The 16,702-nt window shown below is 39.4% G+C and overlaps 1 protein-coding gene across 2 annotated transcripts; it reads right to left on the minus strand.

The window, feature by feature from the left end:
- Positions 1-3,517: 3,517 nt before the first annotated feature.
- LOC107315597 (pulmonary surfactant-associated protein A-like) lies at positions 3,518-15,156 on the minus strand. 2 transcript variants are annotated; one of them, XM_015866110.3, is made up of 6 exons: positions 14,975-15,156; positions 12,760-12,885; positions 6,492-6,636; positions 6,130-6,213; positions 5,205-5,282; positions 3,518-4,088 (listed from the first exon to the last, which is right to left on the minus strand). In XM_015866110.3, the coding sequence occupies exons 3-6, from the start codon at positions 6,619-6,621 to the stop codon at positions 3,712-3,714; spliced, it is 669 nt and encodes a 222-aa protein (XP_015721596.2). In that variant the 5' UTR covers positions 6,622-6,636; positions 12,760-12,885; positions 14,975-15,156; the 3' UTR covers positions 3,518-3,711. The 2 variants fall into 2 exon arrangements, with proteins under 2 accessions (XP_015721596.2, XP_015721595.2); XM_015866109.2 differs by lacking the exons at positions 12,760-12,885; positions 14,975-15,156 and adding an exon at positions 8,251-8,274.
- Positions 15,157-16,702: the final 1,546 nt, after the last annotated feature.

The raw sequence follows: 16,702 nt of genomic DNA on the forward strand, positions 1-16,702 counted from the left end.
CCACCAGCTTGTTTGTTAGCCTTTTCTCCATACACTTAACCTCCCAAAAGCTTTATATATTTTTCCCTCATGGTGATTTTCATACCACACATAACCCTAAAAATTCTCCCTCCTTATTGTCTTGGTTTGTATTTAAACACCCCAACCCCATTTACATTTTATGTTTACACAGCTTTTGTGCTGTTCTGTTGCTGCTTCCATCCTACCTCACTACCACCTCGTCCCTTGCTTTCTGTATTTCCTTTTCTCTGCTTAGCCTTCAACATCCTTCAACATCCTCAACAGCTCCCTTATACCTGGGAATATAGGGCAGATCAGAGAGCACGTGGGACCTAGTCTCTCTCCTCTCAATTCTGATGTTTAGCAGCACTTGTCAGAGCATGGAGGCTGTTCTTGCTGATCTTTAAAACCAGGAAGCAAAGAATTCAGCAAAATGTAGACACCTGGGAGGGCGACCTTCAACCTATTGTTTTGTTGATTGCATTAGCAGCATTAAGACTTAATCATTTCACCTTTACACACTATGATCGGTGCTCAAAATTACAAAAAAAAAAAAAAAAGAAAGAAAAAAAAAAAGCCACAAATAATCAAAAAACCCAACCAAACTCAAAAACCCTAACACCCCAAAACTTTGTTTATGAATTAGATAAAACAGCTTTTTCTGTATATTCTTCATCTGTCCTCCACTGTCTGCATGTGAAAGCTCAACTGTTATATATAATTACAATCACTGAAACTTCCTCAAGTGCCTGGGTGCTCTTGCAGCACAGCCTCCTATCTCCTGAATCACAGGAGCAGAGGTGAGTGAAAGCTACATTCAGGTTTCAGCTGGCACATACGTAGCCTATCACCCTTGAGCCAACCACCACCAAACTCTGGTTTCCTAATGGGCACTTCAGCTCAAGTCCAATCCCCTTAACATTTTTAAAGGCACTACTCTAATTTCCAAGCATCCTGTATTGATCACGCTTAAGATCTAGGTCTGTTTGTATAATCGTAGGCTAATACAATTTTGAGTAGTAGACTTCAACATGACATTTACTTACAATCTGACTCTCATCAACACCCAGACAAGCACGTCTGTTTTACCATTACACAATACTCTCAAGAACATTGTTTTCCTCTAGCTCATGAGAGTTCTAGAGGGACTGTCACTCTTTCCACCTCATTTCAGTGTGGTTTCAAAATCAGCAAGCAAATATCTCCAGTAGCAAATATTTCTTCTCCCACTTACGGTTCTGCTAAAGAAAAGCTGCAAATAAACATGAAGTGTATGATTAACCTTAAGCTTACCTTACACTTGCAGCACTGGCAGGACCTTGTGGCATCAGGGCACTGGTGTTTTTTCACCTCCTGGAAAAGAACAGAGCAATATTGTAATTAAACTTCCTGAAGTCTGGCTTCAGTATTGAAAATAAAACCTATAAAGGAGACATTGGTCACAATTTTGATAATATAAGATAGCCATAACACCCTAGGTCATGTCCTGTCACTTAGTCTGTGCACACAAGGTTGAACTGGAGCTCAGTTTTCTGATGAACCATGGGACTTTGTTTTAAATCATCCCCCCCACCCCTCCCTTGCCCAACCACCTTTTTTCCCCTCCACAAAAATCAGGAATACACTGAAAGATACTTATTCGATGTAATCTAAAGTCAGTTTCTTTACAGGTGGGAGGGATTAGTGCAGAGGGAAGGAGGAAGGAATGATTTTTGAGTTTTTCTAAGAGAAAACATCCAATTAAACTACATGGTTATAAAAGAGGATATCAGTCTAGGCTGGAAATTACCAGGTAGTATGTTATGTAAGATGTTACACATTAAAGATTTTAATACGGACCTTATATAGTCATCACGTATACATTGGTATGATGGGAACAATCTATTAAAGAACAGAATACTCTGAATTTAGCAAGACATCTATGCAGTGAACATGCAAATTTGTTTCAGATAATAAATCAGGATTGGATGATCTGTCCTCTTCCCATATGAAATTTTTGCCAAACTTTTTATTGGCAATATAGGTCTCCAAGAACACTATTTTGTAAAGCGTGTTCACATTTTGAATTCTATCCAGCACGCTGCTGAGTGTTTTTTTGCCCATTTTCACATCCATTTTCATGGATGTGCACATCCACTCTCATCCTGTGTGAGGTCCTGGTGAAAATTACCTCCTCCTCTTCCATGTTGTACAATCATAGAATATCTCAAGTCAGAAGGGACCCATAAAGAAGTCATGGAGTCCAATGCTATTCCCACATGGGACCATCCAAAAATCAGGCTATGTCTGAGTGTTACCTGGGCATTTCCTGAACACCAGCAGCTCCCGGTCGTGACTACTGCCCTGGGGAGCCTGTCCCATGCCCACTACTCTCTTAGTGCTCAGCCTGTCTTTTCTGAAGAGCCTGTATCTGTCCAACACGGCATGCCAGCCACAAGACCCTTCCCACCAGATTAAGCTTGTGCTGATGTCTGAACATCCTAAGGCTTTCCTACCCAACAGAGCTCCAAATGACCACACTGGACAGACCCCATCCCTTTCACAGAAAGGATAGGGCAGGGGAAACACTGCCCAGAGTCAGGTCCAGGTTCATATAGATTCCCTTCACTGAGTCAGTTGTGGGAAAGAAGGAAAAGATGAATTAAAAGGTATTAGCATGTGATTTAATTCCAGTACTATCTTCTCTCTCTCAGGCTGTGGGAAAATGAGCCCAGGATGAACCCAGGAATTCCCTAATGCAGGGTAAGCGTATGAGGATTTTCTACTTCTAGTCCTTTTCTGGGATCCCACTGCCCAAGCCAGCTACTGAAACTGAGAGGCACAAAAATCATTCTTGAGGTTTGAAACGTGGTCTTTGTGGTTTCTAGGCATGACATGAGTAGAGATGTAGTTTGTGTATGAATTGATTGAACTTCTACCTGCTCTCCTTGAGTAGTATATGTGTCAGTTGTGTGGGAGATGACAAGTGGCCTTTTAACACAACAGTGGTCATAATTTTATGAGAGAATGTGATGTTTTAGGAATAAGATTCAATTTTAGTGTCTTATGTAACTTTTCATATGTTTATGTAAATCAAAGGCACTGTTTATCAGTTTTTTTACAGAGAATGGTTTCTGATTTAACTAAGAAAATTAATTGCAAACAGTACTGTTAGTACTTTTTTAAAGATGGTTAAATATGGATGCTAAGTGTATTCATGCATGCTTTGCTATCACATGTATCATTCAAGGCTTTCTAGGAGAGCCTTACAGTTCTACAAGACACTCAAGTCCAAAGACCGTCACTGGTCCAATAAAATCTATTCATGACCTGGAGAGCAAAAGCTATTTATTAAATGTGAGGAAATGTTTTCACAGTGTTTTCAACTGAAGATAATTTTATCTTCAGTTTTTTTCCAATACCCAAACCCTATCTTGGGAATTTTCCTCTAATTTTCACGTAGACATAGTGCAGAGAGGCAATCTGTTGTGACCAATGAATTCTGAGCTCCCAGCCCTCCGAAAAAGAGACAAGTACATCAGATTAAGCACATTTTAATTAAGTAAGTTAATCACCTTCTACATTTGGCAGCTTCTTATGCATAAAAATATATAGTAATATGATTCATTTTAGATTTTCTGACATTGAATAATTGCAGAAATTGTATCAGTCTGAATGAAACATAGGGTATTTCATGGTCTCCACGTTCTCAGGTGCCTGAAAGGTCATTCTCTAGTATTCACAGATTGTGAGGCGGTACAGGCTGCATTTTCTGTCTTTCCAGTTTCCGTCAGTGTACATCTCTACACATTTTTCTGTCCCTTTGCCATTAGGCTCATTCTGTTGCCAGCTGGTATAATTTAGAGGTTGGCCATTCATGTACTTAAACTGACCTGCAGTGTCACTCTCTTTAATACCCAAGTAAGAGTATCGGTTATACTGTTTCACAATACCCATAATAGCTTTATTCTCCTCCTCATTCATGGGAGTTGCAAGAGTTCCTCCAGTCTCTTCACAGGATTCTAGGGCAGATGAAAAATTGACTTCCTTTCCATTGCTGGCAAATATTTTCTCTCCTACTTTTGTTATTTTTCCATCCAAAGCAAGCGCTGTAACATAAAAAGAAAAGAGTTTGCTCGCTTTCTGATTTCTTGTGGCATACTGATGAGAAACCAGAGAAGTAAAGGGGCGTAGAGAAAATGTAAAGTGGTAAGAGGAGCAGAGGAGGGGCAGGTAAGGGCAGAAATGGAAGCGAAGAGCAGGATAAAGAGGAATAATGATCTTCAAAACTCTACCAGTTCACAAGTAAGCACATTGCTGTGCTGCTTGTGACCATCTGTCCTGATTGCCTTCAGTGCAAGGATACCAGGTACAGTATCAGCTCTAAAACAGTCATGTGTACTCCTTACAGAGGATCAATTTTGTTTCAAATTGAAAACATGAAGAATTAATGTTTTTTGTGTACTCAGCACACAAAACTCTTCAGCCACCTTCAATGATTTCATTGCTCGTAGATAGAAATGAAAGCAGTGGAGGACAAGGCTGAAGAGTTTCCATGAATCTGTGTGGAAACTGCAATGCCATTCAGATTTTATTTATTTATTTATTTATTTTGAAATATCAATAAAATTTGAATAAATGTATTCAGTGCTCCTGTTAGAAGCTTGTATTTTTCTCTCCCACTAAGAAAGTACCTTTCTTTACTGTTCCTTTTCTCACGTGCCTAAGTGCATCTTGCCTTTCAATTGAAAAATGCAGGATATTGTAAAGTGCAAAGCAGCACTCTAAGTTGTCTTACAAACGAGCTTTGTGCTGCATACTGGACATCAAATTGAACTGGGCATTATTTATTACAGCATCTAAGTAAATTCAATTAATTCTTAACAGTCTTAACAGATAACCAACTGCATAATTTTAAAGATGGCGTGGACAGACTACACCTTATTCTATACTGTCAGTACTGGGAATAAAAAGCCCATTTGATCCTTGAAAGTTCTGGTCTACTTGACCTAAGGCCAAAACTGAGTAGCACTACAGGAAATGAGTACAAGCTCTACAACATTCCTAGGACACCTCAGTGACGTTTCACAGCAAGTTCTAGTTTTGGAATGTAGTTCCATTTTTTCAAGTGTGATTTCTTTTCCACAGGTCTTGATTCTGTAATTAATTTTGCACATTGCACTTGAAATGACTGAGAGCTAAAACATTAAAAACGAAAAGGCTACCTCCTTCAAGTTGGAGAAGTCGTTGCCTTAGATTCAGTAAAACATTGTGGAGTTCATATTCAAAAGAAGTAGGTAGACCTAAACAGGTGAAAATAGAAGTTACACAATCAGGAAAAGCTAGGTTCTGCTTATAAAGATATCATGTACCATTGTATCTCAGTGGAGAAAACTGACTATTTTTCAAAACTAACCAGTGTATAATGTATTTTAACTACACCCAAGGTTATATATATATATATATATATATATATATAAAATATTTTGTCATTTTCTGACTAATCTGTACCAAAATAAACAAGGAAAACCCCACAGCCCTTGGAAAAACTCAGAAATTCACTTACACGTAGAAAAAGCCTATTAAAAACTACAAAAGAAATACAATATTTTTTATAGCTTGGAGTTTATGTCATGTCCATAAGAGTGTAAAGGTCCTAAGATAAAATATTTTGCCATGGTTTTGCAAAGAGAATTTGCTTAATTCTCATAATTGTTACTGAACTCACACAAGGGATATTTTGGAGAGGGTCTGTTCTCTGTGACATCAAGCAAAATTTAAATTACAATTTTATTATTATGGTGCTGAATGGATGCTTTGGGTTTTTACTCTTTATTTTAAGGGAAACTGTAAACACTGATACAGGAGGGTTTCCATGTAGATGGTGTGAAATGCACTGGATGCTTAAAACTGGGTCTGACTGTAAAGGTAGATATTTATTTCAAGCCTGTTTCCACTAGTAACAATGATATTAAACATACTAAAAAATTACTGGGGTGCTTTTGTGATCATGTTATCGTTAATGAAAAATAAGACGTGTGAATTAAAAAAAAAAAAGGAGTCACTCTTCTGACAAAACGTTATATAGAGATCAGCCTCTTTCACCTAGTGTTACAAACCTGCTGTTGACCTCTTTTACTCCTTTCTCACCTTGCTGATTTTGTAACCACTGATATTCAGGAAGTTTCTCTTTTCTGGAAGGCCACAATAGGCCTCCAAGGTATCTATTGAGACCTGGAAAAGAGGAACATAATTTTATTTCTAAGGGGGTGAACATCTGGGAATGCAAACAACAGAACTTAAATCTAACAAACTGCAGTTTGAGGTTATTCATAACTTCTTTATTGCTTGCAGTCTAGTAATGGACCCAAAATACAATTACACAATGCAAATTATATTGAAGTTCATCTACAGTAGTCTTATTTTGGCTGAATGAAAAGAGAACAAGTGATTATTTTCCTACTGAAGAGTAATGATCAGTATGTGCATATGAAGAGCATTACTGTTCTTACCTCCCACACCAGGCAGCCCACTAACTCCAGGGATACTGGGTAGCTCAGGAGCTCCTGCACAGTTTTGTGCGTGGCAAGGCATTAGCAAAGCAACTGCTGTTGCAATCGTGCAGAATGAGTAAGACAACATGGTTGCTGAGGGAAGCTGTAAGAAAACACACTTATTTGTTAGACAGTGATTCTGCAAAAGGGGTAGAACTGACCAAGTTTAACCCACCACTTGTTTATAAGACCTATAATCAGTCAACTGAACACAGACATATATGTCGCCAACCTGAAAAGCACAATTCTGCTACAGAGGTCATTGTGAAGGTTTGGAGCTACTTTGCAATCTCTTTAGGCATGATATGACTTAGGCACATTTATTTGAAATAGGTGGAGTGATAGAACAAAATTCTACAAGCTTGAAAACGCCAGAGTTCGTGGTCCAAATAAGCATGTTTGCTGGTTGGCAATAGGCCCACTCATTTTATTTCATCCTAAGTAAGTTATAATCTAACACTAAGTAAGGTTCTAATCTTTGTGCTGAGATATCATGAGTACAAAGTGCTCTCAAACCACTGATCACTGTAGTTCTGTCCAATGCTGTGTGGTTATAAAACTTGAACTGGTGAAAAATATGATGCTATGTCACAGAGATACTCAGTTATTGACATTACTCAGCTGAAAATGAGAGAAAAAGACAGGTTCAAGACGCCAGAATGAGTATACGGTTTGAATGAGACAACCTGGGTGGGCTGACTCTTATACAGAGCTTGACCATAGGCTTTTCAATCAGATGATCATGTACTACTTTTTATTACTAACAAATGGGCATTCATCAGTTAGCACAAGGAATTTGTTTCAAAGCATAAATGAAAAGCAGAATTAGAATGTCAGTTTATTATTAGTGCCATTTATTGAATGGATTTGCACAACTGGATTGAGCTTTAAAAATACGAAGAACGGTTTCATCTGCCAGGCTGACTGTATTGTAAAAGGCTTTTTATGTTGTTCTACATATACATCAGTACTGATGATTTTTAAGAGCAAAGTTTACTTGTTTGTCTACAGAAATGCTTCATCAAGCTGAGTCTAGTGAGATGTACTTTTGAACATAAGAACGTTCATTTATGCTGTAAATTTTAATATGGATACACTGAGCAGCTTAAGTAAGAAGCTCCTTGCAGCCGAGATTATTTTAACACATACATTTCTAATCAACCTGAGAACTTGCATACTGTATCATAGCACTGTCACATTTCATGCATTGAATCTGAGCTGTTTCAGTTTGTTCACCATTACCTGTGTTGAAGGCTAGCAGATCACTCTGATCTGACTGCAGAGAGTAGATTATAAAAGGCTGTAACAGAAACTACCTTAGGTAGCTGAGCATGCTCAAGTCACCAAGATAAGAGAATGCTATTACAACAGGTACTTTTCCTCTGATGCTGATCTTTCAGGGAAATGCATTTAAATGAACTACTGGACCCAGCTCGTAATTGGATCATGATGCACAGCCAGAGTTCTGATCAGTTATATAACAAAATGGGAAGACAGCTTTTCAGTTTTAATCTACTTTTAATGACCATCATCAGTCACCACTATCTGGTATCCTTCAGGCATCTCCTCATCCAGTAAAATTACTAATATAAGTGGAAAAACAAACAAAGAAACAAACAAAACAACCCTAAAAACCTCCATATCCCAAATGAAATGGAACAGGTTTCCCTACTAGCTGAAGTTCCTTTTGATTTATTAAAAGTCAAATTAAACTCACCTTTCTGCTTCAAAGTGAAAATGAGCAGTTCTTACAAGGCCCCTTTATATACTGTGGCTCTTATTCAATGACACTGGGCTGAAGCAGAGATTGGATAATCAGGGCACAAATCAGGCCTTCTTAGTTTTGCTTACACAGTTGTTATGCAAATGCTGAGAGAATTTTTTACTGCTGATAAACTCATATTCCTATTACAAAAGAAAAAGTTCAAGTTTCATTTTTTAACAGGGAAAAACAACTGAACAGGTAACTCCAGAATTGTGCATTAGTATAAAGGTACAAAATTGCAATAGAATTCCAATGAATGTAACATCTTTTTTCTTCCTTTTATTAAAACCAAAAGGAGATGTGGCCACCAATGTTCATAACAAGCTGAGGAGATACCAGTCTCTGTTTCAGTCTCCCCACCAAAGGTTAGCTCTCATAAGCTGTTATAAAAGATCTGTCATCAAAATTCTTCCCTCTACTTGATATGCAGAAAGTGTTTGAATGCAGGTTAATCATTTTTAAAAACATCTTGCGCCATCCGTTGATACTATAATAGATGAAATGAACATGCATTAAGTATATATGTTAGGTATTAGCAGGTAAAATGCCTTGCATGTTACTGCTGCTGTGCTTTGGGAATGGCACAGGTAGCAGGAAATATGACACAATGAAGACATTAATCTTTCTGTTTCCATGTGGCTTCCAAAGTACTTACAGCTCTGAAAAACTTCTGCAGGTGCAAGATAAGGATAAACTCAATCCAGATTTTGGCAAGGAATATTTTGAATGGTTAGGGGTCCACATTCTTGGTAATCTAACTTACCAGAACATGATCTCACAGGTCAAGTTCCTTGGCAATTCTATAGCAGTTGCAATGGTTAACACTGCTCTGGGGTACCACTGCCCACATATGTGCCTGTGCAACCTTAATCAATTAGCAACTTTATAAAGCTTGGCAAATTACTGCTGCTTCTTGCACCGAACACAATCTGCAGTTCACAAGATTAAACACAGAACTGAAAATATTAAGCAGGGAATTCAGTCAAACCTCAACAGCCACATGCTGCCTTTTTTCAGGCAAGTGTGGCAAGAGTAAAACGTGGCAAGGTTTTATACATCTTAAGCCATTATCAGCCAAGTTATCATCTTGTACCAAAAGTTTAACATCAATACACACTTCAGAAAAATTCTTTTACCATGAGCCAGATTACACTTGCACAATAGAAGCGGGTAAGACGTTAAATCATCACCCACCATTAGATTTACTTTCCTCTGTGAAGTAGCAAGGAATCAGGGAAAACAAATATACTGAAGAGTAAGGAAGAAAGAAAGCAAATACTTTATTTTTTTTGCAGCCCGGCATCTTCGTTGAATAGCTAAAAGGATCAGAATTCTGAAATCTATAGGTAAGCCTATGCGGCAACGGCCAAAGCTCTTTAACAGAGTAACATCCTCAAAACCCAGCCTGGGTACTCCAGAGATTTCAGCAGGATTCTGATACTGCATCCTTTTCTGTGCCTTAGGTAGAACAGTAAGATTTCTTCTGAGGTCCTCTGACACATGAATTATTGCTGGTATGGCATTACGTGGATAATGCCCGCAAAAGGAAATTGAAGCCAAGCCCCACAACAGTCTATTCAACTGTTAGCAATGGAGAATTTTGAGAAAAGGTGGAATCTGGTTTTGAAACATGCCGTTTATCCAGAAAGACTGCTTCTTTATCAAGCAGCTGGGCTTGTATCCCTCAAATAAACAGTCTGACAACTTCCAAGGTCATTTCAAAACTGGAACAAATTTCTTCTGTATAACCCTCACACATCTACTCAGAAAATTAGGTGAACTCTCCATTTTGCTCAGCTCACTGTTTGGAAGTGAACTGGTTACTAACAACTTTATTATAGTCCAATCTACATGAAGATATACAGCACACTGTCATATAAAATGCAGTGCTGTATAGACACAGCAGTTTATTTTAGTAACCTGTGGAACATTTATCTTAAATATGTCACTATGCTGCAAGTTCCTGGAATCAGCTGCCTTACCTTGTTGTCCTTGGCACAGCGTCTGCATGGCAAGTAGTTATGGTCAGCTCTCCATTTTTGCCTTCATCCATGAAATATCCATGCTCAATGTTTGGCTAGAATTTTCACTGCTACTTATGTGCTCTACTGATCTTAAAATAGTTCAGACTTAGGTGCCCACTGTCAGTTTCTAAGAAGCCTCGTTAACATTAGCATAAGTCCCTGTCAAAAATGCTGGGATCAAAAGCTGTGCCACTTATTAAGTATGGAATCAATCCAATAAGCAAGCACTCCCCTCTCTCCACCTGAAGCTTAATTTTAAGATGAGCCTGTACAATAAACAGGGAAAGGTCAGAAGTTCTCCTGCCTTTGGAAAATAAGAAACATTGATAAAATAATTCTTATACAAGTTTATAGTGCATTGGTTATAGGAATAGGATGAAAAAGTAGAGATCAGGATACCTTACTACATCTTTTATAAAGAAAGAATACTGGTTCTACAGTTGGTAGGCCTTAAAACTTGCTTTATTGTTGGGCAAGACAGACTTGGACCACTCTAACTCACAGATCAGCATCTTACAGAAGAATGTAATTGTTGATGAGGCATGTAAGAACAAACATACTAATAGTGACATTCTGTCAGCTTAGCGATACATTGTCATCTGGGGGGATGAATCTCAGGGCAGAGATTTCTATGTCAAAGAGTGAAGTGGGTGGATGAAGGAGGAGGAACTGCTGAATACAGATGGAAAGGCTCACAGAGACAAGATAGCAGCCACAAGGAATGGAAGTTGTGGGGAGGAACCCTCTCCATCAGAACTTAGTGAGTAGATCTTGCCTAACGATGTGCTCGCAAAACAAAAAAGAAAGACTTCAAGTAATTTGATAAAGAAATTACATCATCCCTTTCAATCTATTTTCTATTCTAGACAAAGCAAATTCAAACTATTATGAAGGACTGATGAGGTTTTCCACAGATTCTGTGGGAGAAAAAAAGCAGGCATGCTTCTTTCCAATCAAAGGCTTAAAACTATGCTAGGAAGAAGAAGCACTTGACCTTTCTTTAGAGATTACATCTGGTTCCTTCTTTCTCATTCAACTAAAGACATCAATTTAAACTACAGATTCATAGTTGGCATCCCACTTCACAACCTAACAATGATTTCCATTAAGTGTTAACTTTTTTGTTCCTCTAGCTGTGGAAAAAGGTAGTTGAGAGAGATGCAGTCCCCAAGGTCACTGAAGGAGCTAGTTTTTTGTCTTCCCCCCTCCCCGTCCCCCCTCCCCTCCCCATCTAAAGATCTATTTTCTATCCTGTAGGCCGCATTACTGGCTCTGGAAGTCATGCCACAGAAACTACAGCAGGTACACAAAGAGCACAGTAAAACTGTTTGAGAGAGCAACTTCTCAGCTACAAAACATTTCTCAATACACTCTCTGTCACTAGCAATGCATTTTCACAAGGGATAAACAAGGGACTGCATGCCACATTCGTGAATAACCTAACCAGTGGAGGTGACCCACAGTTGTTGCTGCTAAAACACACCACTCACACTATCACTGTGCTCACATTCACTGCTTGGCCACTGTAAGCATTCAGCAAGCATCAACAAATGGCAATTAGTGCCATTTTTTTCCACATGGAGGAATTCAATGATACATCTTTTCTGCATGCACTTCCATGACAGATGCCATTCTGTCAGACTGCCCCTCTGCTGCCATCTGTCACATGTCCACAAAGTGCAATGGGATACCGGTGAGAAGACTCAGCCTGTACTGCCATACCACCAACTGTGATCCACGTGATGCCATGGACCAACATAATGAAACGGGAGGCATTACTTTTGGAGCTCCCTCATTATTTGTTCTTCTATTTTCCTTGCTAGGCTTGTGGCCCCAACCTTGGGAATGCTGCACAGAAACATGGAAGATTATTTCTTGTTCAACAACACAGTGGAAACACCCATGACAGTGTCAGTTGTTTGCTGTTATGATGGAGTAAACATCAGCTTTTCACTGAAAATAATACAAAGAGTAATCATGGGGATGTTCTGCTACATTGTGTTCCCATGGAAATGAACTAGACCTTGTCCCTCCTTTGCAAAGAAGTAATAGGAAGCAATTTATGCCTGAACAGCCCCTGGCCAAGACTGCCTTGGAAGCATAAGCTGATAATTCATATCTTTCTCTTATAGCAACCACCTGGCTCTTGTTGTCAATTTAAAATAAGATGATAATCTAGTCTGCAGATAACAACAACAACAACAACAACAAAAAACAACAAAAAAAACCAACCAAACACCCAACAACCTTTTAAAGCTGTTATTGCATTTATTATTGCTGGGAAATGGCCCTTCTAATACCTCACTGCTAAGTTTTACAAGCATATATATCCAAAAGCAGCGCGAACACTGCAATTGAAAGTCCAAGTCCCTGGGAGAAACACATTACTGAATGCACAAGGCAGAAAATAAAGAGTTATGAAAGAAAATAAACTCACCAAGCTGCTTCTCAAGTCTGATGCTCACAGTAAAATGAAGCTTTGCACCTTACTCAGTGGATCCCAACTGTTAGGTAATGAATTCCCAGGAAATCCCATTTTTCATTGTTGTTCCTCCAATATGAGCTGGAAAGGAAGACAAAATAGGCACCATAGGTTTTCATTTTTGCATAGAACTATTCAAGAGGTTGAACACAAAGCTATGTTGTATCTAATTGTGTGGTTTGAAGCATATAGCAGTTAATACATTTAACCCATGTTTCTTTAACTGCACATTTTAGATTCTGATTAGTGCAGAAGCACAGAGGAACACTGAATTTCTGTTTCTGATCATGGATAGATATTAAGGCACTTCATTATTTCAGTTTCCATGATGTGCAGAGCACCTGGCCAGGCTTGTGATACACAGCGCGAGCCCAGCCAGATCCTTCATGGTGGCCTTGTGCTTCCCCTTTTGAAGCCCATATCACTCTTACCAGGGCCAGGAGGGGTATAACACAAGCAGCAAGTGATGCCTCAAGGCTCCATCACTCCCTGCCTTACACAGTACAGGCACAATGCCCTGTTCATAGTAGCTTCCACTAATGAATCCCTGGTGGAAGGCATTGCCATCAGGACAGCCAGAGCTCCGTGATGCCAAAGAAACACCACGAACTTCAGTGCCCAAGGGCGCACATTAATTTCCCTGTTTTGAGGGCACCTAAACTGACTTGAAACCACATAAAGAAGAGTTATAGCAGAGAGTTCAGTGAGACTTGGCATGACAAAACTACTCATTTACTAACAGATAAGTAAGAGGATGCAGTTGGCTAAGTAAATAGGTTTAAAAAGAGCTCATTCTCTCAAGTATAGGAGAACTTATTTCCACCTGTAGGCATTTTTGTTTGCAAGGCCTTTTACTTTGCTTCAGTGTTTATTTCGAGAGGCTCCCTTAGATGTTAAATGCCTAGACATAGGAATATGGCAAAATTAGAGCACAGAATTCTGCATGTTCAAAGTAGAAGCTTAAAATCTCTGCCTCGTGCCCTAATAGAAAGTATTACCTCCCCTCCCACGCATTTGCTGCCCTCAGATCATCATTGCTAAAGCCACACTCCTGTTATATCATTATGATTGTTATTCAGCTATTACTATGGCCTGGACTACACCAAGATCTTTTGTTCTGATTATGAAATGCTAACACTGACATGATATTTTAAACAGCACAACACCCAATATATATATTTTTCTTGTTTACTCCTCTATTCGAGTATAACAGCCACTGGGAACAGAGCAAAACAGTGCCAATGCCTTGAATTCTTAGTTTTCAAACGCAGAGAAGTATTTTTGTACTGGACAGAATGATTCAGTCACACAGAACAATGTAAGAATATGTGAATTACTGTTAGTCTAAATGTAACACCTGTACATAAACTAAAGTTTCAGTGACCTTCACTGGGAATTGGATACTTCACTGTCCTTCAGAAACTTCCTTAGACATGTAATGAGCTGAGGAGTAAGACTACAAGGAAAGGGAAAATTCAATGGACAAAGCCCTGAGAAATCAGTGGGAGGAAATTATTTTCTCTAATCAGATACTGAGAGAGGAAAAGGTGGGCATTCAAATCACTGATGAGGATAACAGACACTGCTAGTGCTTCCCTTGTGCTGAGGCACAAACCATTGCAACCTATAGTGCAAAGCTACATAAAGAAACACATTCCCATCTGTTTTCTTTCAACTCTGTAGTATATTTTCTTTCTTAGCAAGCTAATTAAAGTCCCCTGGAGTTCCTTTAAGTAAGTAGATAGAAAGAAAGAAAAGATGAAAACCCAGAGACACAGAAAGAAAACAAAAGGGAACGAACAGTTCTATAGCTTCAGATTCTCTCTAGAGAGAGATGGAAGATGTTGAATATTCCTTGAGGCCAGTACAACTCAAACTAAAGCAGCTCAGTATGTTCTTAAAGCACAGTGGACTTAGCTTGCATGACAAATCAGAGGGAATGTTTAATAACCCCGAGAAATGTAATAACAACGAATGTCAACTACTTAACTAATAAAATATTTTTATTCCTCAAGGGTCACTCCTTACAGCCTGTATAGCAGCTTTATATGAAATCTTGAATAATAAATAATGTTTTTCTCAGTAAGACAAGAGAATCTTAATGAAATTATTAATATCCATCTCAGTTACCTGTTTTGTTCTTAATGGGGTAATTTGAGCTACTGCTTACCTTGGAGTTTTCATAGAATCATAGTCCTTAGAGTTGGAAGGGACCTCTCAAGGTCATCTAGTCCAACTCCCCTGCAATGAACAGGAATGCCACAGCTGGATCAAGTTACCCAGGGCCTTCTGCAGCCTCGCCTTGAAAGTCTCCAGGGATGGGGCAACACACAACACATCACTAGGTGGTTCGTTCATGTCCTGCTTAGCATAGCAAATATATGATTTGTATACTTTTGCAATAGACAGTGCATATCTCCATATCTTTTCCACTTGAAATGCAAAGCATAGCCATCAACTTCTGTTCTTGTTGCCTCAGATCCCAAAGTACGCACACACCATGCAGCTGCATAACCATTACCTTGTTCAAATATTATCTCAGCAGCAGTGACTACACAAGATGCTACAGATTGCTGACCAATCCATACAGTTCAGGAAACATAAGCAAAGATCAGAGCTTTCAAACACACACTGAATTAAATCAACCCTTTTCACACAAATCTAGCACGTATGCCATGAGTACAGTGAAGTCATAGAATCATAGAATGGTTTAGGTTAGAAGGGACCTTTAAGACCATGTAGCTCCAATCCTCTGCTATAGGGAGGGAAACCTCCCTCTAGACCAGATTGCTCACAGCCCCATCTAGCCTTGAATGCTTCCAGGAAGAGGGTAGATACTGTCAGATATATATACAAAAATCACTAAAAGCAGCTATTGTCCCACTAAGAATATTTTGAATTTATTTTTTCTTTCCTGTGGTTTCTTACAGCTATCACCAATCATCTCCTTACTTGCTCTCTAGATATTCTTCTGCACAATCATGAGGGGGAAGTAGGTTGTAGTATTCCTCCTGAAAAGGAGATGTGAGGGGTCTGGAGCACAGGCATTATGAGCAACAGCTGAGGGAGCTGGGATTGTTCAGTCTGGAGATGAGGCTCAGGGGTGACATTACTGCTCCCTGCAACTACCTGATGGGAAGCTGTGGTGACGTAGGAGCTGGCTTCTTCACCCATGTAACTAGCAATAGAACTAAAGGGAATGGCCTCGAGTTGTGCCAGGGGAGGTTCAGGTTGGACCTTAGGAAATAGTTCTCTGAGAGAGTGGGCTACCCAGGGAGGCGGTGGAGTCACCAACCCTGCAGGTGTTCAAGAAATGTTTAGGTGTTGTACTGAGGAACATAGTTTGGTGGGAAATATTGGTGGTAGGTGGATGGCTGAACGGGACAATCTTGAAGAACCTGTGGTTCTATGATATCTGATAACCTCGAGTTCATGAGGGAATGCACTATGACAGGCAGGAACATGATCATTTGACAGGAATGGGAACTCACATGAAAGAGCTTCAAATATGCATACTTACTGGTAGTCTCATTGCTTATCCATCTTGCCAGACCGTCTCAGGGTATCCAGCTAGAAAACGAACACAGCGCAGATCTTTTCTTAACTGTGCCTTTTCAGAGGTTTGTTCACATGCTCTCAAGGTTGGGCTGTGCAATTGCAGCTGTGTGGGTATTGCACAAAGGAAGAAATATCTCTGTACTGAAGAGAGGGTGCAGCCCCTGAGCATGAAGACTTAATGGCACTTTGCGTAGGGTTAGCCTCCTCCCTGTAACACAGCCTGGTGTGAGGGCCAGCCAGCTGAGCACACAGAGTGCCCCTTTCATAAGGTCAGTCCCTTTCCGCTGTTATCTTGGGCAATCATCTAAAGCTGAAGTGGACTTTTCACTATTAGCTTCTA

This window comes from Coturnix japonica, chromosome 8 (genome assembly GCF_054131305.1).
Source record: "Coturnix japonica strain WE chromosome 8, WE-NBRP24, whole genome shotgun sequence".
In the NCBI taxonomy this organism is placed as follows: Eukaryota; Metazoa; Chordata; class Aves; order Galliformes; family Phasianidae; genus Coturnix; species Coturnix japonica.